At 37.0% G+C, this 25735-nt stretch overlaps 2 protein-coding genes across 5 annotated transcripts in view; both read left to right on the forward strand.

The window, feature by feature from the left end:
• Positions 1-275: 275 nt before the first annotated feature.
• On the forward strand, positions 276-7247 carry LOC136676326 (sesquipedalian-1-like). Of its 4 annotated transcripts, none has more exons than XM_066653226.1 (4): positions 276-381; positions 2087-2149; positions 3270-3752; positions 3847-7247. In XM_066653226.1, the coding sequence occupies exons 3-4, from the start codon at positions 3318-3320 to the stop codon at positions 4237-4239; spliced, it is 828 nt and encodes a 275-aa protein (XP_066509323.1). In that variant the 5' UTR covers positions 276-381; positions 2087-2149; positions 3270-3317; the 3' UTR covers positions 4240-7247. The 4 variants fall into 4 exon arrangements, with proteins under 4 accessions (XP_066509323.1, XP_066509325.1, XP_066509324.1 ...); XM_066653228.1 differs by having other exon boundaries at positions 3273-3752; XM_066653227.1 differs by having other exon boundaries at positions 310-381; positions 2075-2149; positions 3273-3752.
• Positions 7248-9800: 2553 nt separating this feature from the next.
• Positions 9801-25735, forward strand: part of LOC136677341 (SH2B adapter protein 3-like) — a 50476-nt gene continuing 34541 nt past the window's right edge. Inside the window, exon 1 of the mRNA XM_066654868.1 lies at positions 9801-9810. The gene's annotated coding sequence lies outside the window, so the exon portion shown is untranslated. The remainder of the gene's footprint in view (positions 9811-25735) is intronic.

Genomic DNA, 25735 nt, shown 5'->3' on the forward strand with positions numbered 1-25735 from the left:
TGCCAGTGATGTTGAGTCGGTCACACCTGAATAAATGTATTTCTTAGCATTTATATTTCACTAGGTGAAATACATTTTTACGACATATTTCATATAATAAATTCCATGAGCTGGATCCACGGTGAAGTCACAATTAATAACATACTGATTTAATGAAGTGAAAAAGGACATTTGGGGAATAAATAACAGACTTTTCTGACACTGATGTCTCGAACGTTTACACTACCATTTTAACCGTTTAATCGAGACGATCACGATTAATCCGAGCAAAGGCGATCAACAGTGCAGACCGTTGACGATGTCGTCGGCGTCACGTGACGAGACAAAGCAAAGCAAAAGCCCCACAAACGGTGGAGGAGGATTGGGGACCATTTACTGACGGTGAGACAAAAATACACATTTAAGATTTAAAAGTTGTACTTTGAACACATATTGGATAATAGCTGCTGTTCATATTCACGTTAAGTACGCGTTAAACATTTTAATGCCCATCTTGTTGCATCGTTTTTCGAGAATAGCTTTTCATGTGTCTGTTTTTAATCTTTGTGTTGTTTTGTTTAAAAATGGCTCATTTTATTTCATAATTTCTTATTATGTTACAAGGAATCATTGTATCTTTGTTTTCAGATATGGTTTATGGCACATTATTTTGGTAACTGTCCGTTCCTCCTTAAATGGTGTAGAAGTTGCCGCAGTAGCTTCAGACTGCAGTGTAAGCGCGGTGCTCATTAAGGTGGAACGGATAATTCCAAAAATAAGCGACTTTTTTTTCGAATTTTTCTGCAACTAGTTTTGAAACGTTTGGCTGTTTTTAAACAAGACAACTCGATCAACTTAATCTGGAGCAAACTTTAAAAATTTATCGTTTCATAAGTGTTTCATAAACATATTTAACGTTACTTGATTAAAACGCCAAGACTGGAGTTATGTCTCAATGTGTTCATTTCTCTGATTTCAGCGTAGGGAGGTTTAACGGTTATTTATACAAAAAATTGCTAGAAATGTTTATTCTAGGTCATTTGTCACAGATTAACGTCCACTAATTGTATAATGTGATAACTTGTCTGATAAACAGCTTTAAAAGGATCATAACACTTATCACTGCCTTGCCCAGTTCTCTACTGTTGTCATATGGTCCAACGACTTGGAAGGGAATTACAAAGTATTTTTAAAATCCTTCATAATTGTGTGCTTGGGATGTAAACAAATTGGTTTAGAGGGTTAGGGTGGGAAAAATGGTAATTGTTTGTTATCTTTTATAGATTATTTGCTTTAATGTTTCATTATGAATCATGTAGGCATAGATTTCTTAACAGTAATATTGAATTAAAAGCCAGCATTTTTTTTTGCTCTACACATCCAATAATGAACCCCACCCTTCTTGAGTTTTATATTGAGTGATGATGAAAATTAATATAATGGGAAAAATATATTTGGGCAACTCGTTAAAAATATATCTTAAGGCCCAAATATAGTCTTAGATATCACCAGTGTGATCACAGGCATTTCATGTAATAGATTTCTGTGAGTAATTTTAAGAGAAGGAAGTCTGATTTCATTCACTAACACTGTCATCAGTTCTGACTTCACAAGTTTGTCTAGAACAGAGCGTTTCATACAAAACCAAACCCTGTTCTCAACTACTTTGTTCATATCTGTACTCAGTTCATTTCCTCTTTTAGTCTAATCTGTACAGTGTGGGCCATGTGATGTTTGGGAAAACTTAAGTCTTTGGAAAAGATTAATCTTTAGCTTCTGTACCCCTCTCTTTTTTTCCCTTCTAAGTTTGTCCATTGTGGTTTTTACTCATAGTCTCAAAGAATGGGGAAGAGGCCAAGAATAATTTTACAGTAACATTTTTATTTATTGTATAAAGCATTGTGATATTTTTGATATATTACCCAGCCTTTTATCTGAATCACATTTGTTTATTCAGTTAACTTTCATTAAAAATATAAAAATCACATTATAATCTCATTATAAATTCATCACATGTATCTTCAGTCATATATCGGTACAGAGAAGATATTTGTATGTGCCTTATTTTCTGTGTATGTGTCTGTGTGTTCTTTAGTGATAACCTCAGGAGGGATCTGTGATGGCGAGGCTGTCTGTGAGCAGGTGATGTGAAAAGAAAGTGCTGCACAAGGTAATGCAGGAATCAACACCAAACTGCAAGAAAGCACACACACAAACACACACACACACACACTTCTCATAACAGATCAGAGCTCTGTAAGTCACAGAGCACAGTTAATCATGTATCATGTCAAAGGACCTGACAGACTCCTGTAGGTGTGAGCTGGGTACCGTATAGTCTCACATTGACAGACACTCTAGTACCTTTTACCACTTAATGTGGCCAAGAACCACCTACTGTTACAGAAAAAGGAATTTGAATATCACAGTCTGCTATATTGGCATGATGTGTAGAATGAGGCCGAAAACCAATCAGAATGTCGACTTATAACACTAAAACTGTCAGACTCTCCTTCAACATGTTGTGTGCAGAGCGTTTGTGGCTGAGACTAGGTACAGTACAACACATTACCCTAACATTCTCCCAAATGTTTCTTGTCAAATTTTTGGTTATAAATTTTGTTTTTTAAAAACAGTAAATTAACAATGAATGATAATAACACTGTGTTTTTTAAATCACAGTGCTGGCCCCATGTATTTGGGTGGAACCAACAATGAGTGCAGAGAAATAAGAGTATTGATGAAATATAGTGAAAGCAAAAATTGCTAGAACACAATGGCCAGAACTTTAGAGCTTCTGCTCCTCATTCATTACTCCTGGGCTCTCGCGCTGATCTGAGCTATGGTTTATTCCCCTTTAAAAGAACAGGTGCTGGAGAAGTGTGCTGTGTTTGATACCTGTGGTATTTCAAAGCATGTCACATATATTTTATTAACCCCCACAGGAACTTTGTTCATTTAAAGCCCCCTTTTAAGTAAAGGTGTTGTGAATGTTTTCTATAAAACAGTAAAACCTTAGATTATTCACTGTGAAAGCAATTGTTTGGCAAAATATACATGATTAACATAATCACCACGTTTCACACCAACTGTAGCCAATCAGCTGAGAGATATTCTGTGTCTGAAGTTTGCTTATATATTTTTACACAAGTAATGAAAACGTAGTATTAATACTCAATAATTTAATTAGTATTAAGTTAATGAAAACTAAAGTTTTTGACTAAAGCCTTTATTTGTCTGTTTGGCTCTCGTTCACAGAAGTTTAATGAGTGAATTATCTCTCTTTTCAGCAGTCCCTCTTGATTTCCTCAGCTGGTCTCTTCATTGCTCAGTGAACAATGAAGCTAAACGAGCGCAGTGTGGCTCACTACGCCACATGCAGCTCTCCTCCGGATAAGACAGGGTTCCTGTGGAAGAAGGGTGAGAGGAACCCGGCCTATCAGCGGCGCTGGTGTGTTCTGAAAGGGAACCTGCTGTTCTACTTTGAGGAGCGCGAGAGCCGCGAGCCCCTGGGTGCTGTAGTGCTGGAGGGCTGCACCGTGGAGTTGTGTGACTGCGAGTCAGAGGAGTTTGCCTTTGCATTGCGCTTTGACTGCTCTCGTGCTCGTGTCTACAAGCTTGCAGCTGATAGCCACGCCGCCATGGAGTCCTGGGTGAAGGCCCTATCGCGCGCCACCTTTGACTATATGAGGCTCCTTGTCTGCGAGCTTGAGAGGCAACTGGAGGATGCCCGGCTCTCACAGCAGAACAAAATCAAGACCAGAAAAGCACAGGTTAGACATGTTTACATTGGTCAAATCTACTGCATCAGTTTGACGCTTGTGTACAAAAGAAGTTAAAGAGTAACATAATGTATCTTTACTGCAGGGAGGGAGTGGTGGACGTTCCAAAGCTGGTGTTTCAGGATCCTTGGGATCTTCTGGAGCTCCGGGACCTGAGCCAGGGGGGTCTTCAGAAGAGGGGTTTCTGTCCCTTGTTCCTGGAAGGGAGAGCGGAGTTTCTTGGAATAAACCAGCTGGAGTGTGTAATGGCCTGAGTGAGGGGTGTGTGCCTGGCATTTCCTGGGAGGCTGAGGGACGGGGGGATTCTGTGAGACCTCCCCCTGTGCCCCCAAGAAGAAAACCCCCAACAGGGTCTCTACCCAGCCTTGAGACCCTTGAAGCCTCTGAAACCCCCAGGACCAGCTGCTTTCTCAAACTGCACCACTGCTATGGCAAAGAAGTTGCTGAGCTCAGAGTGGAGTGGCTTCAGAGTCAGTGAGACTCAGAGAGGACTGACATTAGGAAACTTTCACAGGGACATTTTGGTCTCCATCTGCTTTAAAAAAAAAACAGTTAAATTGAATACAGCTTAAAGAGCAGGTGTCAGGTGTCTTCAGGTCTCTTTAGAAGCAGGATTCCTACTATCAGTCTCATCCTTTTATTATTTTGAATTCATTTTTAACACTAGACTATTACTTTTACAGGTGTCTTTAGAAGAGTTCTCATTAGTGCCATGAGAATCACTCAGGATACAGCTGCTTTGGGCATCTGTGGTTAAATTTCTAATACAAAATGGGTAAACATATTTTTCTAACAGTAAACACCATTCTTCACATTTTAATGTTTATTTTGCTGAATTTAACATATTAATGTGCCAAAGTTATGCCCCTTCCCTAATATGTTAAACTCAGCAAATATTAATAGATATTGTGTATTAAAATGTACTCTGTAGAAAATTTGTTACTTATTTTGGCCACGGAAATCAAATGCAATTTTGTCAAAAATATACTTCCATACTTTACAATAATCATTATTCCAAGAAAATCTTGATTTGTAGAAATGGAGAAAACATTTTTTGCCGTCAGTGATTTCACACAAAAACACCCTGTCACTTAATGTACATCAGTGCCCAGTGCTCTTTTCATTCATTCATTAATCTTTCTCGCTTAGTCCTTTTCAGGATCATGGTCCTTTTATTCAGATCAGATCGATTAAAAGATCTTTTTGTAATGGATTTCCAAAATGTCCTTGTGGAGGTGCTTCAAGTTATTTTCTGAACTTTTTACACATAGGTGCTCCACCTCTTTGCCTTTATTTTACTCTGGGACAGAGACGATCTCTCCAAAAGACAGAAAGTGTGAGATCTTTTATTTTATTTTATTTTATTTTATTTTTTCCAATGGAGCTGAAGACTGAGGTTCGTCATTATAACCATTTTATTTTATGTGCATTAGTATACACAAAATTGCCAGTTTATCAGATTCATTCACTGTATCAGTGTCTCTGCTGTTCAGAGAATACTACAACAGCCAAATAATACACCATATGGCCAAAGCTGTTTTTCCAACATTCCCAAAATGAAGGGTACTCTCCTGGGGAAAACTTTATGCCAAGTTTTGAAACAATTCTGGGTGATGAATGATCCCAGAAAACAACTCTGAACTCATCCCAAACAGAGTTCCATCACTCCAGAGAACACTGCTCCACAGGCTAACGCTGGTGGGCTTTATACTCTTCTAGGTCACACTTATTGCATTTGACATTAGGCTTTTGTGCAGTGGATCCAGAGTGTCCCATTTCATTTAATATTTTTCTGTATATAGTTTACACATTATGAGTACAATGGGTGCAGCTTGCATTAACTGATTTCACACATCTACTAGACGTCTTTATACGTATAGTACATAGTTTGAAAATATGAATGCACCTAATAAACTGGTAACACAGAGTATATTGACTATTACAGTAATCATTTCATGTAGATTTTTGTTTTTACAAACAAGACCAAGGTTTTTTCTTAGGAACATTTGCACAATAACGTTTTTTAAATCTCTTAATTTTGAAGTGCCATTTGTAATTTAGTGCCTTTTTTACTTTTTATCAGATTTCTTCTGTTCATTCTGCACCACAGTGTTGGCTTTGAAGGTGAAACAAGTTCAAATTTTTATTAACATTAATTTTATTATTTAATGCCAAAGCTGGTCTTTGGCAAAACTGAGCATCCTGCACAGCCGTCCCAGCCCAGTACTCCAGTGGCAGTATATAAACAGTGTTAAATGAGCTTTTGAATCAACAGAATATAGAGGAATAAATGAAAAGGAAAAAAAAAACTTTTTTAACTTCTGCTGGAGTGACTGCACTTATAATCCACAATCCACTCATAACTGGACAAAAAACACCGTAATGTTGTAGGGTTAATTCATTTGGATGTGTAAATAAAGCCTGGGCTTCTTATTTTAACTTTATATTAATCAGTTTGGTACTATTATGAACACTAAAATCCTTTTATTAACACACTGTGGGGTGTTTTTTTTTTTTTTTTTTTTACATTTTACAAACTGTCAAAAAATTGTTAATTTTCAAATTACTTTTGTTAATATACGTTATGGAATATTCTAAATACATAGACTGTTTTAGCAGTTTCTGTTTAACATATTAAGTAAAGCTAGATACACGTGCCACTTTTTTAATTACTCAACAGTAATTTTGCATTCAAATATACAGAGGGCTCCTGAGTGGCACAAAGGTTGACCCTGTCATTTGGAGATTCAAATGGTTCAATTGCCAATTATGCCTCATCTATTTGAGGCTGTGAGAGAGCACAACAGGCCTCACCATTTCTGGGTGAGTAGGACAACTGTGAACTGTGCATTGCCAATATTTTAGCAGCATTTTGAAAACAAGTAGTGGCTGGCATAATGTTTTGGAAGAAGCAGAGATATTCTTGCTGATGAGTTCAGCTTTTTAATTAAGTTTTTACTATTGTTAATACAATTCATTACAAATTTAAAAAGACCTGGAGAAATAGATTGGTGAAATCAACATCCAAATTTACAAAGACTGAAACTGGACATATTTGGCATATGTTAGGTTAGATTGGTTGTTTTAAATGTTTATTATCTTCAGAGTGTGTCTGCATGATATACTGAATGCTAATGATCAAATTACTGACTGGCTGATACTAATATTGGCTTTAATATGCAAATCAGTGACCAAGCACATTTTTTTAAGCAGCGTAATGGAAATAATACCATTTAACACATATATGTTTAATATAACAACATATTGTATTGTTGGTACATTGTGGAATTTATTCCCATATTTTTCAGTCCTGGTTTTGTTCAGCATAAAGTAAAATAGTAAAAAAAAAAAACTTTCAGTTACTGATGAATGATGTTACTGAAAATTATATCACAGTGGTACAAATATTTCTCTGTTTCTGACAATATAAAAATCACAGAGAATGTAACTGTAACCTTTAATCTGTTCAAAACAATCAAATAAATTTTGACCATTCAAAAACTTTTATTTTGACACTGTCCTAATTTGTTATGAATTGGTCTGCTTGATTGAGTGACATCCAGTTATAAAATTTGTGTGATTTGTTGTTTTTTTAAAAACATTTATGTTGTTTTTAAATGACCGTTACTAATAATCTAAAATCTTCAAGATTTTTACAAAAATGTATTCTGTTCTGATTGGCTTCTTCATTCAAATATTTGGAATTTTTATTTATTTTTTATTTTTATTATTGTTATTTTCATCTGCTGAATCAGGTAATGTCACAGTCACACAGACCTGGAGTTTGTACCCACCAGGTGCTCTGGTTTCCTTCCACAGTCCAAAAACATGCGTTGTTAGGTGGATTGGTGACTTTAAAAAGTGCCCTTAGGTGTGAGTGAATGTGTGTGTGTGTGTTGCCCTGTGAAGGAGGGGTGCCCCCTCCAAGATGTGTTCCCGGGTAGGCCCCAGACACACCTTGACCCAGAACTGGATAAGCGGTTACAGACAATGAATGAATGAATGAATGAATGAAAAAAATAATCTGGAGTTTTGTGAGTCAGCTGTGGCAGTGGCATAAGCAAAACCCAGAGTGTGGGAGGAGTTTGGAGAGGCCATGAAAGATGACTTGTGTGCAGTTTCAAAGAGATTCTGGAAAACATTTCGACAGTTCGGGGGAAAAGGGGGGGGGGCATTGTTCAAGGGGCTTGGCAAATATTGTACATCTCTGAACTTGACTGATTGTATGGCCTGATGTTGAAAGGAGTACACTGGGGAACTCCTAAACCCAAGGGACATGCTTCCTGTGCAGGATGTAGGGTTGAATACTGCCAGCATGTCAGATTCCATGTCCTTGGCTCAAGTCTCTAAGTTTGTAGGAAAACTCCACAGTGTCAAGGCACAGGGGGTAAATTAGCCTGGATTTGCTGAAGGCTCTGGATGTTGGAGGGCTGTTATAACTGGCATGCTTGCATGGACATCCATAACGGTGCCTTTGGATTGGTGAACTGGGGTGACTAATTGCTGTAAAAGTTGGTTGTTGACAGTGTGCTGGGTCAAAGCCCTCAAAGCAAAATTTGACTGGAAGTGGAAAAGGTGCACAAGCAACAGGGATTACTGCAGCCTTGAGAGTATTGTAAAAAAAATGCTATTCAAGAACTAAGAACATATGCACAAGGAATGGACAGGAATTGTGCAGTTAATTTGGAAATCAAGGTTGTAGAGTCTAGTGTGAACAAACAAAAAAAAGGTTTAACATTTCACTTTACATATAATAAATATAAAATCAGTTAAACAAATAAATGATGAAATATATTATGAGCAACAAACCTTTTCATGATGTTCTACATTTTAAAACACGTTAGTAGGTGAATTGTTTCTTTAAAATTGTCCATAGGTGTGTTATTTATTTATTTATTTATTTATTTTTGTTGGTGCCACATCCGGGGTTTGTTCCTGGGTTATGCAGTAATTCTGGGTAAGTTCCGGACCCACATAGACCCTTAACAGGATGAAGCGGTTAAAAATAATGAACTGAATGAGGTTTCCATTACATTGAGCTTTCAAAACAGTGTCTTGTAGGTCCTCACTTGTCCTCCAGGTGGCTGTGTTGCACCACGCAACAAATCAGTCATAAGCTCGTGTAACTTTGGCAAAATAAATAAATAAATAAGATCTTTTAAATTGCAATTTTTTTTATCTTATTCATCAATAACATTTAAACATGTTCAACTGAAATGACCAACGGATTTTGGGCCAAATAAATCCTAAAATTATAAAAAAATATATAATTTCCCTCCGAGCTTCATGAATCCATGCAATATTTATAAAATAAAAGTCTTGGGGTGTAACGAATTCATTCATTAAAATTTTATCTTACAGGCATACGTATTTTATTTTAAATGATTTCATTCAAATAATTTTAAAAAATGTTCATAACATATGATATTTTACATATTAATATATTTAAAACACAATGTAAATAAAGCTTATTTGAGATTGAAAATAAACCCAATTGTGAATGAATGCGTTTTACATGTTTACAAAATTGAAACAAATGCATTTAAAGCGATGAAATTGTACATCAGTTCAGGAGACTTTTAATTTGTTGGACCCTTGCGCTCGCTCTCTCTCTCTCTCTCTCTCTCTCTCTCTCTCTCTCTCTCTCTCTCTCTCTCCGAGCTAATTTTAGTTACTTTCATAATGCTTCACATATTAATACATTTTAATTATGTATATTTATTGTATTAATTTACATTAATACAATAAATTTATTTAAAAAATACAATTCTTAAGTTTACTGTTATGTAAGTGTTAAATGATAACTTTGAACGGCTTCATAAAGTCTTACAAAACTTTTAAAATAAGAACGATAAAATAAAATAATAAATAAATACACATAATCATATAACAAAGATATATATTTTAAGTATTTATTCTAGTTGGTTTGTGCTCCCTCTCTCCCGCTAGAAGTTCTCTCTCTCTCTCTCTCTCTCTCTCTCTCTCTCTCTCACTCACTCACTCACTCACACAGACAGAGTTATGAGCGCCGCGGGCTCGAGGGCTGCAGGTAAAGCCACTGCGCTGCTGTTTTTGTTTTTGTTTTGTCTGGTTTATATTGTAGTTTACGCTGTTCGTGGGTTGTTGTTTTTTGGCGCGTGTTGTTTGTCGGTGTGTTTTTAGTTTCTGAGGTAGGTAGTTTTTCGCTGTTTCTCGGGGAGGAATTTCAGATAACGGAATTGGTCTTGGATGTTGTCGTTTTGGCTGGTTTTGTTATATATGTGTTGCGTGAGGGAGTCCTGTACATACTTTCGGATCTTTTATTTGGTCTAATGGACCAAAAAATGGCGTTAGAACAGCTTTTAAATACTTTTAAAAGTTGTATTGAAGGCGAGCGTTGCCCCTCCTGCTCCAGCAGCAGGGAGCGCGTGCGAGGCTTTAAACGTTAGCACGGAATAAATAAAGTGCGCATTAATTCCCGGAGAGCGCGTGCTGTGCCGCAGGCGGGAATCGCGACGACGCTGAAGTTGGTTACTTATTCGCCAGTTTCTTATTCGGATTCTCTGTTCCACCTTAAATGGTGCAATTGTTGCATTCTGTTGCCGCTAGATGGCAAAGTACGAATACACCTTCCAAAAACTACACGTTTAGCTTAATTCTGTGGATATTATCTCTTTATTTTCAAAGAGTCTCAAAAATCTGAAAGTCTCACTGAAGACACCATATAACTGACTATTAATATCCTGAAGATGAAGAAATTTTACTGTAGAATTTGTTTGTAATGTCCCTGTGAACATAGAATTGGACATGACAGAATGTGTGTGGAAATTGCGCATTTGGCTTAATTCATTGGACATTATCTCTTTATTTTCAAAGTGTGTCAAAAAATCTGAAAGTCTCACTGAAGACACAATATAACAGACTATTAATATCCTGAAGATGGAGAAATTTTACTGTGGAATTTATTTATTATGGCCCTATAAACATAGCATTGAAGATGATAGAATATGTGGGGAAATTGCACATTTGGCTAAATTCATTGGATATTATCTCTTTATTTTCAAAGTGTCTCAAAAATCTGAAAGGATCACTGAAGACACAATATAACAGACTATTAATATCCTGAAGATGAAGAAATTTTACTGTGGATTTTTTTTATAATTGCCCTATAAACAGCACTGGACATGATAGAATGCGTGGAGAAATTGTGCATGTGCCTAAATTCATTGGACATTTTCTCTTTAATTTCAAAGAGTCTCAAAAATCTAAAAGGCACACTGAAAACACAGTATAACAGACTATTAATATCCTGAAGATGAAGAAATTTTACTGTGGAATTATTTTGTAATAGCCCTCTAAAAATAGCATTGGACACTATAGAATATGTGGAGAATTTGCTTATTTGGCCTAATTCGTTGGACATTATCTCATTATTGTCACACTGTCTCAAAAATCTGAATGGCTCACTGAAGATACAATGTAACAGACTAATAATATCCTGAAGATGATGAAATTTTACTGTGGACATTTTATATAATTGCACCATAAACATAGCATTGGACAAGATAGAATGTGTGGAGAAATTGTGCATTTGGCATAATTCATTAGACATTATCTCCTTATTTTCAAATTGTCTCAAAAATCTGAATGGCTCACTGAAAATATCATATTATATCATCAAGAGAAACATTTATTCATGTAACATTAGTTAATAGGGTGTCAGTGTAAGTACACACTTAGTCTTAGGTAGTTTGGGCCAGTGAGGTTAAACAAGGACTAACTGACATTGTATCTATTTACAGAGTAAGACAAATGAAAGGAAGTTTGTTTAAAAGACATTTTTGACCATAACTATTGAGAGCTGGTCTTAGTCATGATAATTAACTATGTTAATAAGTTCTCATGTTCATATGTTCTCAAGCTATGAAGATTATGATGACGATTTTGAACATGGTATGTAAGAAACTTCAAAAGTTGGTTCATAAAACTGAACACTTTGATACTCATGACAATTATGCCCAGTGCATCAGTAAAAGCCTTGTTGACATAAAGAATATTACTGAAAGCACATCTTGGCTGTATGACTCGCCTAAGGTCAATCAAGACCAACATTTGGACCAGAGTATTATTTTATAGAAATATTTAAAATTGTGAAATTATCTAATTAAATGATCTTTTCACAATTTTAAACATTTCTACATGGTTATGGTCAATAATGCCCTTTAAATAAACTTCCTTACACCACACTCCTCATAGACAGTCAACCGGGGCGGGACTTGAACCCACAACCTCCAGGTCCCTGGAGCTGTGTGACTGCAACACTACCTCCTGTCACCGTGCCACCTCTGTTTTACATCTTATATTTATATGTAATTTAAAAAAAATTTTTCTAAGCTCCATCTCTCAGTACTGTTCAAATGAAGCTCATGTGTCCATATGATTAAACATGTTTAAAAAGACAAAGGCTTTCATGGGGTGTCCTAACTTTTCAGATGAATGTATAACCAAAGTTCATGTTTCCACATGCTATGTTCATATGGGCCATGACCAAAAAAAAAAATCCACAGTGACATTTCTTCAGATTTTTGAGACACTTTAAAAGTAAAAAGATAATGTCCACTGAATTAAGCCAAATACACAATTTCCCCACATATTTAAATCCAATGCTATGCTCACAGGGAAACTACAAAAAACAATTTTACTGTAAAATTTCTTCATATTCAGGATATTAATAGTCTGTTATATTGCATCTGTGCCTCTCTGATGTTTGAGACACTTTGACAATTTGGAAATAATGTCCAATGAATTTAGCCAAATGTGCAATTTCTATCGTGTCCAATGCTATGCTCAAAGGGCCATTATAAATCAATTTCACAGAAAAATTTCTTCATCTTCAGGATTTTAATAGTCTGTTATATGATATTTTCAGTGAGCCATTCAGATTTTTGAGACAATTTGATAATAAAGAGATAATGTCAAATGAATTAGACCAATTCTCCACATATTCTATAGTGTCCAATGCTATGTTTATAGGGCTATTACAAAATAATTCCACAGTAAAATTTCTCCATCTTCAGGGTATTAATAGTCTGTTATAATGTGTCTTCAGTGAGACTTTCAGATTTCTGAGACACTTTGAAAATAAAGAGATAATATCCATGGAATGAAGCTAAACGTGTAGTTCGTACTTTGCCATCTAGCGGCGACAGAATTTGCACCATTTAAGGTGGAACAGAGAATCTGAATAAGAAACTGGTAAATAAGTAACCAACTTCAGGCGTCAAGGAGTCGCGTGGTCTTTTTAGGCTCTTTATTGGCTCGACACGGCCAATAACCTTTACTTTAAAAAATAAAAGTCTCCCATTAATGGGCAAGTTTCCAAATGATATAGCTATACCAGCATTGAAATAGTGATTAAAAAAGTAAACCGTTAAAAATAGTACAAAAACTGTTTTTAAAGTTAAAACATTAGTTAGTAAATAATATAATCTAACTATAAATGATCTCCCCTACAACATCACTTATTTATGTCAGCTCCAGAAATTAATTGTCATAAACATGTAATTAACAGCGAATGACACTGAACTCTGAATGACAAAGTGTAAATCTTATTTTTCACTATATATATATCTCTGTCAGCTCTTGGCCTTTATTCCAGTTTCCAATCTTTTCATGACATTCACTTTCAGTTTCTCTAAGAAATCTGCAGCCACAACTTCAGACTTCAGTTGGTTGCACTTTCTGCTTCTTGCAAACTGAGTCATTTCAGAAACAAAATTAGAATCACCAATCCAGATTTCATAACTTTCTTTCTGGTATCTAATGTCGTTTGTCTGTGCTGGTTTTAAGACCCATAGTGTTGAGTTGGGTCTTCTCACAGTGGAATGATGGACACAAACAGCTGTGGGTTTGTTTAGAACTGAAATGAGAGTTTTCTCTTCTCACTCAAAGATGAAAGTTTAGGTGCTCTTTATCTGATGTGGAGACTTTTTCTAAGATATTGCACAATTACGAAGGGTTCCATTTATTGTGTGTTGGTTGAATAAATATAACTATATAAGTGAATATACAGCTGTTGGAACAGAATCAGTGTAAAAGATTGTGTGTGTTTGGTCGTAAATATGAAGAACATTTTCCAGGAACCCAGGAACACACACACACACACACACACACACACACACACACACACTGAGAATGTTGTGACTCATTTCGAGGAGACTGTATGAGTCTGAGTTTCACTTATGAATGAATCCTCTCCTGTACATGCTGAAATATGAAATACAACTTTTATCATTAAAGATCTCTAAAATTACATCTGGTGTGTAGGGCAAAATGATTAATCACTTTTGTATTGACACTACATGTCATGTACATACACACAATATACGCACTCTGGATCTAAGAACTCATATGTGCATTAGCACACTATTTTCAATATTTGTAGCCTACAAACCCACAAAATGTAAAATAAGCCCAACCAGTCAGGTTTCTGTGGGTTGCCTTACTAAGAAAACGTGGAATAAAACAAGCACCTCTGATTTTTTTGTGCTGCCTACATGCCGCCACCTTGTCTGAGTATCTCTAATCACAGTGCTGGACTTGCTGTTACGTGAGAGCACCAAGATGAGGATAAACAGAACCAAACTAACACAAAAGGTGCACGGAAATAAAGCTAGATACACTTTACGAGATTCAGATTTTTGTTCAGATTGGATTTGGGAATCTTGACAGTTCCCATTCATAAATGTAAATGATCAGTATCTGTCTGTAATGTGAATAAATCTGTTTTTGAAACAAAATGCATGTGCACACTGATACATTTATGCAGCTCCATATTAAAATGGGTCTCTAAGCTGTTGCTAAGCCTACAATGTAAGTTGTTAAATAACAGCTTCTACACCCAAGTACCACACAATGTGCCTAATAAAAATTCTTTTTATTCAGCTATCACATGCATGGCTCCTTTTTTAACATTCATTATTTTGGTGCAGATGCCATAGTTTCATGAACCACACAGTGCACCATGTTAATGTTGCATAATTGTACTGATTTGGTATGAAAAATGACAACAAAGGAGAACCAAGCGAAAATGGCTAAAATCCAGAGGTTCTGCTCCTTAGTCCTTACTGCTTGGAACTTATGCTAAACTGAGCTGGGGCTCTTTCTGACTATTAACAGGCACTGAATCTGCACTTTAAGACTCTACCCCCCCCCCCCCCCCCCCATATGACATCATCACAAGGTGATTGACAGAGGGATTAGTTGTGTTTGATTTTTATTTTATAATATAATAAATCATAAAAATTAGGCCTAAGTATTATTGAGCATGTGCAATATTTTAAGGCATGCAAGGTTCCCTTTAAGTATAAAAGGGAGAGAGAGAGAGAGAGAGAGAGAGTGCAGGATGGAGAGTTATTTGTTGTGGTTGAGTTGCGTGGTAGCATTGCAAAAACATTTAATTTCAGATACTTTACAATTGTAGCATTAGCATAGAAATAACCAGTGATGAAAACAACTTGCACTTATAAATGTGTTACAAACGCAAATATTGTACACAAAAAAAAATTGTTTTGTGCAAATTCCTTAAAACGTCTTTTTTTTTTTTTTTTTACTAAAAATATTCAGAAATAAACAGAAACTTAATATATTTCAGATTTATTTTCAGCAGTATTTGCACATTTTATGTGAACATTTTATGTTTTATTTTTCCCTGCCCATGCCCATGAATAAGATGTCATCTAGAAAGGCATTTCATGCTGCTTCAAATTGTGCACATGTATTTTAGAGTTGATTGTGTGATTATCCAAGATATGGGCAGGACCACACACCAACACCATGACAGATGCTGACCTTTGACCTTTACACTTGTAACAGTGGAAAAAAAGTATTTTTTTTTAGCCACTTATATAGTATATAGTATAGTATATATACACACACACACATACACATATCCACCTCATATGTATTTATTGGAACAATAAGATTATCTTACCACAAAAAAAATTATATCTATGTGTTTGGTCATGGAAACATTCTTAGGGCATTACCATCTCACGCGTTTAAAGAAGCAGAAAGAGTAAAAAGATAGATTAAGAAGAGTTTAAAATGATAAAATAAATAAATAAATAAACACTCCCAAGTGATGAACTGTAAACATATTGCACTAAACCTATTAGAAGGCTTAGAACAATGCTTGAAACATTGGTAAGGCTAGAACATTTTCAATTTCGCACATTCATTCATTCATTATCTGTTACTGTTTATTCAGTTCAGGGTTGTGGTGGGTCTGAAGCCTACCCAGAATCACTGAGTTCAAGGCGAGAACAGTTCCACCCTTGGGAGGGTTTATTTAAGAGAAGCAGCCTAATGTAAGGCGTGGGATCCAAATAAAATTTGCAAATGGTGAAAATAATTTTGGGAAAACACTTTGAGTGAAGAAAAACCCAAGGACAGCTACAACAGTGTGCCAAAATCTGCTCTCGGATTCTCCCTGCGCACGAGAGAAATTTTCTCCATATAACATAATTCCATATAACATAATTAATATATATTTAATACATGCACACAAGCACTTGAGTTAAACCGACTATAGCCTTGTTTACGTTCTTAGGTTAATGTGGTCTCCTATGTTCATGTACCGTAACAGCATGAGTATACGCACCTGACAGAGTGCAGCTGGCTGTGCTAACTTGGAGTAGAAATTAAGGTTTATCAAGCTCTATTACCCAAAGCTTATAATCGTTATCAAGCAAAAATTAATCACAAAACTAATAGTTACCATTTTGTCGCCCAGCATTAATATGAATTCATGTTTAATGAAAATATGCCAAGGTACTCTGTCTGAGATAATGCCACTAGAGTTCTCACAAGTGTTTCAGAGCCAAACCTGCCTCAACCCCACATCACATTGTGTTTAACATTCATTGCTGAGAGTGAAAAATAAAAAAGTCACACTGACTCACTCCAACTAAGCTTATAACATTCACAACAAATTAAAAATATCCATAAAACCTAGCATTATCAATCCAGTCACTTATGAAACAGAAATAGAACATTATAATGTGAATTAAAAAAAATATTTATTCTTGGTGCTTTCCCATCACCCAAAGAGCTTACATAGTTCCAAAAACACCAACACATAGTCCAGGGGGAACAGGAGTAGATACTGTGCTCAGGGGACTTAACTGTGTAGACAGAGAGTGTAGGCATTCTCTGTTGGTTTGAAGCAAGAGTGAGACCTCTGCACCTGTGCGTGTGAGCATGGTTCATCGGCGAGAGAACTCTTCTCACTGGTTTGAGGGAGCTCTTCTCACTGGTGTGTAGGTGATAAAAATAAATGTTCCCCCTATCGTGGGGAGGGTAGAAAAGCCAGGTGCAAGGGAAAAAAACAGCGACTGAATGAGTCATGCTAAGCTGAACGTCAGTGAACTGCAGTAGATGGTGTCTCATTTGTTATACCCATTCCACCTGAAATGCTCCACATGACGACTGTGTTTTAACACCGATTAAGTTAAATAAGACAGAGAAAAGTAAACACCCTGAAATGAAAAGGAACAACATGGTGCAATGGTAACATTACAAGTTCAATTTTTAGTGGCTTTTAATACTGCGAATGGCGTGTGAAAATAAAACCCTGTGTTAACACACAGAAATGTACAAGTTTTATTTAGAGCTCCTTTAAGGTGGAATGGCAAATTTGAGTAAGGAACAGGCTAATAATATGCCAATTAAGGCCCATGTATCTATAACAGCATTTAAGGTAGAACGAGAAAATCTGCTCTCCCAGTCCACCTGATAACACAGGAATTTATTCATTTCGGACAAGTCAGTCCAGCATTGATTCTTGTTTTTATTTTATTTTATTTATTTTTTTGCTGAAGAGAATTTTTTTTTCTCAGAGGAGAAGCAAACACGTGGATGGTTGTGTTGTCCTTAATATTTGGTTGTGGAAATCTGCCATCTTGCTTAGAGAAAGCTTTGTGGGTGCTGTCAGTCTCCATAGGGAGGGCAAAACAAATGTTTCACCCCTAAGTTTCCACAGGGTGGGGTTTTAGGTAATCCCCAGGGTGAAATAAGGCCTTGAGAACAGCAAAACAGAGCAGCGTGTGGCTTCTTTCTCTGCTCATGTCATCTTAACTTGACTTTAACTCGACTACTCTTTTTCAATGAAATGAGATGCTGCTTTGTAAATGTGTCAAATCTTGGATTGTGGACTTTTAAAAGATGATCAGTTGGTGCCTTCTGTTCCAAAAGATTATTAAATGTTGAAGAACAGTGAAGTTAAGTAGTGATAAATATGTTTCTGTCCCATTTAATTTTAACAGCCATTGAATAGTGAGGCAGCAGCCATGGCCTCTAATGGTGCTTTTCCACTGCATGGGTCTGGCTCTACATGACTTGACTAGACACGGCTCAGCATGCTTAAAGCCTGTCGCTTTTCCACTGGCAGAGCTCCCCTGTGAAATGGAGCTGGATATCACAAAACCCTGTCTCTCAGGAATCGCTGGCTTTGAAAACCACAACAATGGTGACGATAAAGTTAGGTGGTGTTTAATCGTTGTGCATCCGTGTGTTGTTTTTGTTTTTTGGACTGAACACGGCCTCAGTTCTAACTGATACGTTTTCGGCTTTCACTGGAGATATGTCGGTCATCGTCCAAGGAGCATATAAACCTCTTCAAAACACCCTGAGGTAAAGTTACGAGCTGCCGTTGTGAGAGATTTGACAAGCGGCAGTTTGTGCTGGATTTGAAAGAGACCTGCATTTTCTGGTTCCTGACATAGCTCTACAGGGCTTACACGTCACCATTTAGTACCTACTCTGCACAGTTTGAACCCAAAGTGAGCTGGGACTGAAAACTTACCCGGGACCAGGTACCAGCTTTGGCCTGTGGAAAAGCAAAAGAGCCAAGTCCAGTAGAGTCATGTAGGTACCTTGCAGTGGAAAAGCACCATAAAAGCTTGAGACCTGAAGAGGTGTGAGCTCACTGCCACTAGTGCACTAGCATCTTTTTGTGTGTGTGTGTGTATGTGTGTGTTTTCACTGCTATGGACAGGTTAAATGTTGAGGCACAATTTTGTAGTACTGCTATGAAATGACAATTATGCTTAGCATGTTTCACTTGGAAAAAAACAGGAAAGGAAAACATTAAATGTGTTTTTCTAAACAGGACTCGGAGATCACTGCATCCGGTTTTATTAACATTTCATTTACAGTCCCAGATTGTTTGTAAAAGGAGTGATATTTGCCACCCACATTCCTGGTGAATACCTAGCATTTGGGAAAGTAATGTGAAAAATAACCCTACTTTTCTGCATGCATTCTTTTAGTTTTCTGGTTTACTGTGCATTGTGTTAGTGTTTGCTTGTTGTTAAACACTAGAATAAACCCCCGTGTGTGTTTTGTGTTATCTTACAGAATCAGGACATTTAATATAGTCCCTCCAGCCATGTAGCAACAGGAAATGCGTCAAAAACGACCAGATCTGCTAATTTAGGCCTATGTGTATATTTGTGTTTGTGTGTTTGTATGTGTGTACACTTGTCCAATGAGGAATGTGTAAGTGTAACTCATTTTAGTGAACAATAGATGGCGATTACATTTGATACAGAATCATATATATAGAGTATTATTTTATTTTTATTATTTTTATTTTATACTACACACACACACACACATATATATATATGATTACTTGTTAAAAAAAACTATATTTGTTGTTATAAAATATACAATATTTGAAAATATAATTTGACCCATACTAGATTTTCAATATAATAATAAAAACATTTAAAGTGTGCACACGTTTTGGGCATTGTGCATCATTTCTAAACCTCAATAAGCATTGTGTTACCACTTCATTAGCTACATTAGTTTTGCACTACATGCCCAAATGTTTGCAGACACTTATTACAACCAGTGAACTCAGTTACTGTAAGCTATGCCCATAGTGGACACGGTGTATAAATGCCTCGTTACATTCTGGAGCTGGAGCTGCTGCACATGAGTCACCATGTTCAATCCCAGTCGTGGACTATAGAGCTATTATGTCATCCCACCACACAAATGGGGGCGGGGGGCTTAAAATGTATACAGAGCAACAAATAGACCACCATCTTTGATTGTAAAACTACAAAGTGCAGTTATGTCATCAGATGAGCTGATACAAGAGATGTTGAATGAAAAAATAAAGGATCTGGCTTTAATTTTATGGTTGTATGGGGCATTCTAATATATATATATATATATATATATATATATATATATATATATATATATATATATACACTTACCCTTCTACTTACTAATTACTTATTCCATGTAGTTAATTTCACCTCTCTCTCTCTCTCTCTCTCTCTCTCTCTCTATGACTATCTCTTTCCACTCGTTTCTATCTCCTTCCAGTCACACACAATATTTCACCAGCAGCATTCACACAGCCTCTTACACTTTACACTCATTGGTGTTGCAGTGTTGGTATGGACTTTCTTTCATTTCTGTTTTAGTGCAGACAAGTAATACTACACCTACACCTACAAACGTACATTAAATATTACCATATTAACCAAACTTCTGTTTTATGTAGAAAATGGCATGTTTTTAAGAGAGATGGACATTTGGTCCTCACAATGTGCTTAAAACAAAAACACAACAACTCTCTCTCTCTCTCTCTCTCTCTCTCTCTCTCGTTTTCTCTCTCAGAACCGTTTGTGTTTAATATTATGAGTGGTGGAGGACGACAGGGTGAGCAGAGGAGAGACTGCAAAAGAAAGTGTAGAGAGAGCAGAGAAAATTGACAGGAAAGGAAAAGAAAGCTACACAGTTGAAAGTAGAGTGTTGGAGAGAGTGTGTGAGAGAAACAGGGAAAAGGAGGAAGAGAAGGGAGGAGACAGACAACAGAGGGAGAGAACAAGTGAGAGAGTTAGATGTAGACGTAAAAAGAGTTGTGAGCTCAGTAAAAACAGAGGTTATATACAGAGTGAACTGTACGGCTGCTTGGCTCAGAGGAAGTGTGACGCTCTCACACACACACAAACAATAGAGCATAAAGGGAGAAAAAAATCCCCATTGCGATTTGATTGTGTGTGTGTGTGTTTTGAAATCTGTCAGTTTGATTTAGACAGGAATTTTCAGACACTTCCACAGTTAATTACTAGTCTTAACTTAATTAAATTTGCATGTATGCATATGTAGGATTTGTGTGTAGCATGGCCCTCCCTCTCCCCATCCCTCAGTACGATGCAAGCCAGTGCAAATATCTCCCTGCTGACGTAACAGATCTTTGTATTTAGTGTTCTGCCCCAAGTGTGTTGAACACCAGTGGTGCTGTGTTAGCAGCAGCTTGAAAAGCTGCTAGGCTTCACCCAGTGTTTTGGTAGCATTGTGTGACTGTGGAGATTGGGTACAGTTCATTAGATGTATAAACAAAAAAGAACTCTTTGTTTATTATTAAAAAAATGACAACTAGGCAAAATCTCAATACTTTATTTAGTGACACTTGACTCTGACATCTTTGGAGTCTAATTAGACTCTGAACATAATTTCAACCAAGACATGTCAGGAAGTGTACCCACAGTAATGGCACACATAATTATGACGAACAGGAAAGGTCTAGATCCAGTTTGTGGAGGTTGTGGGTTTGAGAAATGAAATAAACAGCTATCAAATCATGTTCACTTGGAAGATATGAAAGCTATGAATAGGTACAGATTGAGTATTTTCTTTATCCGCTGTGTATCACAGTTTAGTTACTAAACTATAATCTGTTGGCTCACATTTTCACATATGCAAACATAACCAACATCTTCCTTGAAATAATCACAGAAATTCAAAAGTTGTACCTTTGTCAACAAATTTGGTTCACACTCGCCTGCTCCTTCATGTTGTGAAGATATGTCGATATGAAAAAATGTAAAAAACAATCCATAATTAAAATGTGTCTCGTACCTTCATACCATCTCAAAATATTATTGGGGTGTACGGTATTACCGTGGGGAGGTGGTGCTCTGTCAGGCTGCGTTGTCTGTGAGCACAAAATCGAGTGAATTTAGCTAAACACAGCCCGACAGTGCACACCGACACACGTGTTGACGATAAAACACCTGAGAGAGAGCAAACTTCAGTGACTGGTGCTAAAGGAACAGAAAAGATCGAAAATAAGCAAATGAGATGGTTTTAAAATTTTTTTAAGCACAGTTGGCGTTAACAAGCACTTGTGGTTTAGCACACCACAGCAGAATTTTCAGCAAATTGAGGCTCAAAACACATATATTTAGAGGATAAACTATATACCTGTGAGCATAAAATCAAGTGAAGGATTTTCTCAGAATTTTGTCTGTTTACTGCTTTCTTGCTGTTTTGTAACCCAAACTCAGCGCTAACCTTACAACTGCAGTGGGCTACAGGGCTTGTGTTTTTCTCCACCCGTTTTCAGACCGTGACATTAACAGTCAATGAGCTTCCACAGCGCCCCCTCCCTGTGATTCTCTTAAATGCACATGAACATTTTAAAAGACAGAACAGAAATTTGACACACCACACATGTCATAAATACCGCCCTAATTTTGAGATACCGTCTACATTTTTAAAAATTGTTGTTTACGCTATTATCATTATACCACCCAACCCTAGCTCCACCCACAACCTGATGGAGAGTCTGATACTTTTGCTGAAACAATCTGGTCTCACTGTCAGGATTCTGCCAGTTGATTTCTGATTGGCTCTCTGTACATCCACGTATACGCATTTCCATTATTGTTTTGTACTGGCTCTTACTGGTCTGCTGTGAATCATAAAGACTGTCTCCTTCTACACATGCCCAAATTGCAGACTTGTGATTGGTCCTTTTGCATGTCAGTCAAATGCCAGTAGAAGGCATTTCTTGGCCACACTAAGTGGCAAAAGGCACCAGATTCTCCCTAGTTTTTTCATTTGCTAGTATCAAAAACAGGTGAAAAAGTATCTCCCTGGATTTATGCCATATGACGAGATACGCCATACAGAGTTAGATTACCACACCATACAGAATTGAGGTGTCATATCTAGGTTAATGTAAAGTAAATTCAGTTAAACTACAGCTCACTAATATTTACTGTAAAAATAGCAATAGGATTCAGGTTACTCTTAACCTGTTTTAAACAAAATCAGCAGCAAACCACATTACAGGACAGTACATACAGGAGGCTTATAATGTTTTCCAAGAACATGGAAATGTTTTGTTGTTTGCCATTGGAATTTTTCCCACTGTTTACTGTTCTGTCCTTTACCACCTGCTCAGAGTTAACTACCTGGAATTGTCCTGAAATCCTTTGTCTACAAACATATCATTGTCTATATTTAGTTCCAAAAACACAAACCAGTGGTTGAAAAACAGTTGTCTCGTTGTTATTTTGCATATGTTAAGGTAGAAAGTTAATAATGGTCAGCTGCAGGGTATAGTTTGTTAGCAAACGGTGTTCTGTGGAATGATATTATGCTATTAATATTATAGTCATCCAAAGAAAAAAATAGACAAAATATCTTCCAGAGCAGTCCAGATTGGAGAGATTAAAAAACACAGACAATAGAAACGACTAAAGCAGAGTGTCTTTGCTATTCCTGTTTCATTGAAAAGTAATTACACATTAGCCTTGGGTGATATGGTGGTTCTGTAGGTTGTCTCTTTCACACTGCTCCAGGGTCCTGGGGTTGTGTGTTAAATCCCCACCTCTGTTGTCTGTGAGAAGTTTGGTGTGTTCTCCCTGTGTCTGCATGGGTTTCCTCCAGGACTTCCGGTTTCCTCCCACAATTTCCAAATATTCCTGTGGGAAAGCATCCATAGGAGTGAGTTTTTGAGTGACTAGATGAGTGTATGTTGATGTACTGTGATGGACTTGAACCCTGCCTTGCACCCAGTGATTCCAGGTAGTCTCTGTACCCACTGCAGTGCTGCAACTGACTGAAATGCCCATTGCTAGACAGCTGTTTGGTGGTTGATAGGGTGCCATGGGTAAAACCACTGCCCTAAACACAGCAGAATTTCAGTTCCCAACTCAGGCAGGTACAACACACCAACACACAAATTTCTGAGTAAGTTTCACAGTCCATCTACATCTGTAAGAGGTTTCGAAGTGATTCTGGAGAATAATCTGTCAACTATTGTAAATCACTGCTGTCCAATTAAAAATATGTATCTCCATTTTTGTGTATTTTAAGTTTTCTACATCATTTGAACACAGCAGCTTTCCTTTACATTTCATGATGAATGGACCAATAGGAATACTCCAAAATGACTTGGAATAAAGTTATTTTACATTGACTTCCAGTTGAAGTTAAGGTTTTCTCCTGTAAAGCTACTGTTTTGGGAGATGCATTTTTTTCATTGGACAATGAAATGCAACAGTTTACATTTTATGATGGGAACACACCGGCGCTCCCTAGTGGCATTGATCTATTGGATTCTCTGGCAAAGGGACATGGAGACTATTTATGCAATATCCAAAGATTTGGGCTTGTTTATATTTGCCCAACCAGTGTACTCTACCCCTAACAGAATAAATTCTGGCCTCTGCATAGTTTTATTAATTTATTCATCCTTTCATTCATCAGGCTGGACTGCAGTGAAGTGTCAGTTTTCTCACAGTTTCTCATTTATGTGGTTCATGTTTTTTTAACCATGAAGCTGACGTACACAACGTGTGTGTGATTGGTGAACAGTGGAGGGTGTGTGTGTGTGTGTGTGTGTATGTGTGTTGCTAAGGCAGGGCTGGGTTTCCTGTCACTGTGACCACTGCCTCACACTCTCTCGCACACACACACACACAAGTACAAATACACATAGGCATGGTTTCACACACACACACACACTGTTTCTCTCTTTGTCTCTATCTCTGTCTGTCTGTCTGTCTCTCTCTCTCTCTCTCTCTCTCTCTCTCTCTCTCTGTGTGTGTGTGTGTGTGTGTGTGTCTTTTCTCACACATTCAGTTATATATTCTCTCTCTCTCTCTGTGTATTCTTTTTCCCACTGTCATTATAATGCATAAAAGTAAATTTATAAAGATAATTGTAGAGATCGAGAGGGATAGAGAGAGGAACTGTGTATCTATGCATTAGTGTTTGTGTAATGAGGCTGGAGGTTTTTTAGGGCTGAATGATTTGTATTCAACAGGTATGGGGCTTGTATGAGTATTGCCATTTTAAAACATTTTAAAAACAAGTTTATTCTTATTATGAAACCAATAATTTAGTTTTATATTTATGTGACACATTGCCATTGAGTATTGACAGCCTGTAACTGTAGAACAATACTGTAAAAAGAATGTGTGTGTGTGTGGGGGGGGTGATTTTAGTAAAATAATGTGTGTGTTTGTGTATGTATGTGGTGAATGTGCGTGTGTGTGAATGAGATCACAAACCTGTGCACACACAAGCACGTGTTTAATGGGTGTGTACATGTGTATGTGTTTGTGTGAGAGTGTGTGAAGGGAAATTAATCCACACTCTGTTACATTATTGAGGCTTTTTTTTACTGAATTGAAAGGGGACATGCTCTCATAATTTTTACTGTTTGTTATGGGCTGCCTAAATCAGAAAGCATTGCTATGCACTCAGGTTGGTCCTGAGCTGTGGCTTATTGTCATTTAAAGGAGCAGCGGCTGAAATGTACTTTGTGAATGGTGTCGTGATCCTTGATCCTTGTAATAATTTGAACAAGGCATGTCATGGACTAGTGCTATTCCGAATACCATTTTTAGGCAGCCGAGCTTCAGCTGTGTTATTTGGTTTATATTTGGATATTCACTATATGCACAGTGTATGCATGGGTTAACCAGAGATTCATGGATGTGAGGCTTGAAGCTGATAAAATAAACTGTAGGTTTTGCCACCCTTTGTTGTGGGTAGGCTGTTTTAGGCTTCATTTGCACAAGAAATTTTATGTTTATATTGATTTACAGTTAAGGAGTGTTTCTTCAAGTCTTGCTGCATTTTCATCAAGTGTCTGACTCCGTAAAAGAAAA

The sequence above is a fragment of the Hoplias malabaricus genome, chromosome X2 (assembly GCF_029633855.1).
Source record: "Hoplias malabaricus isolate fHopMal1 chromosome X2, fHopMal1.hap1, whole genome shotgun sequence".
NCBI lineage: Eukaryota > Metazoa > Chordata > Actinopteri > Characiformes > Erythrinidae > Hoplias > Hoplias malabaricus.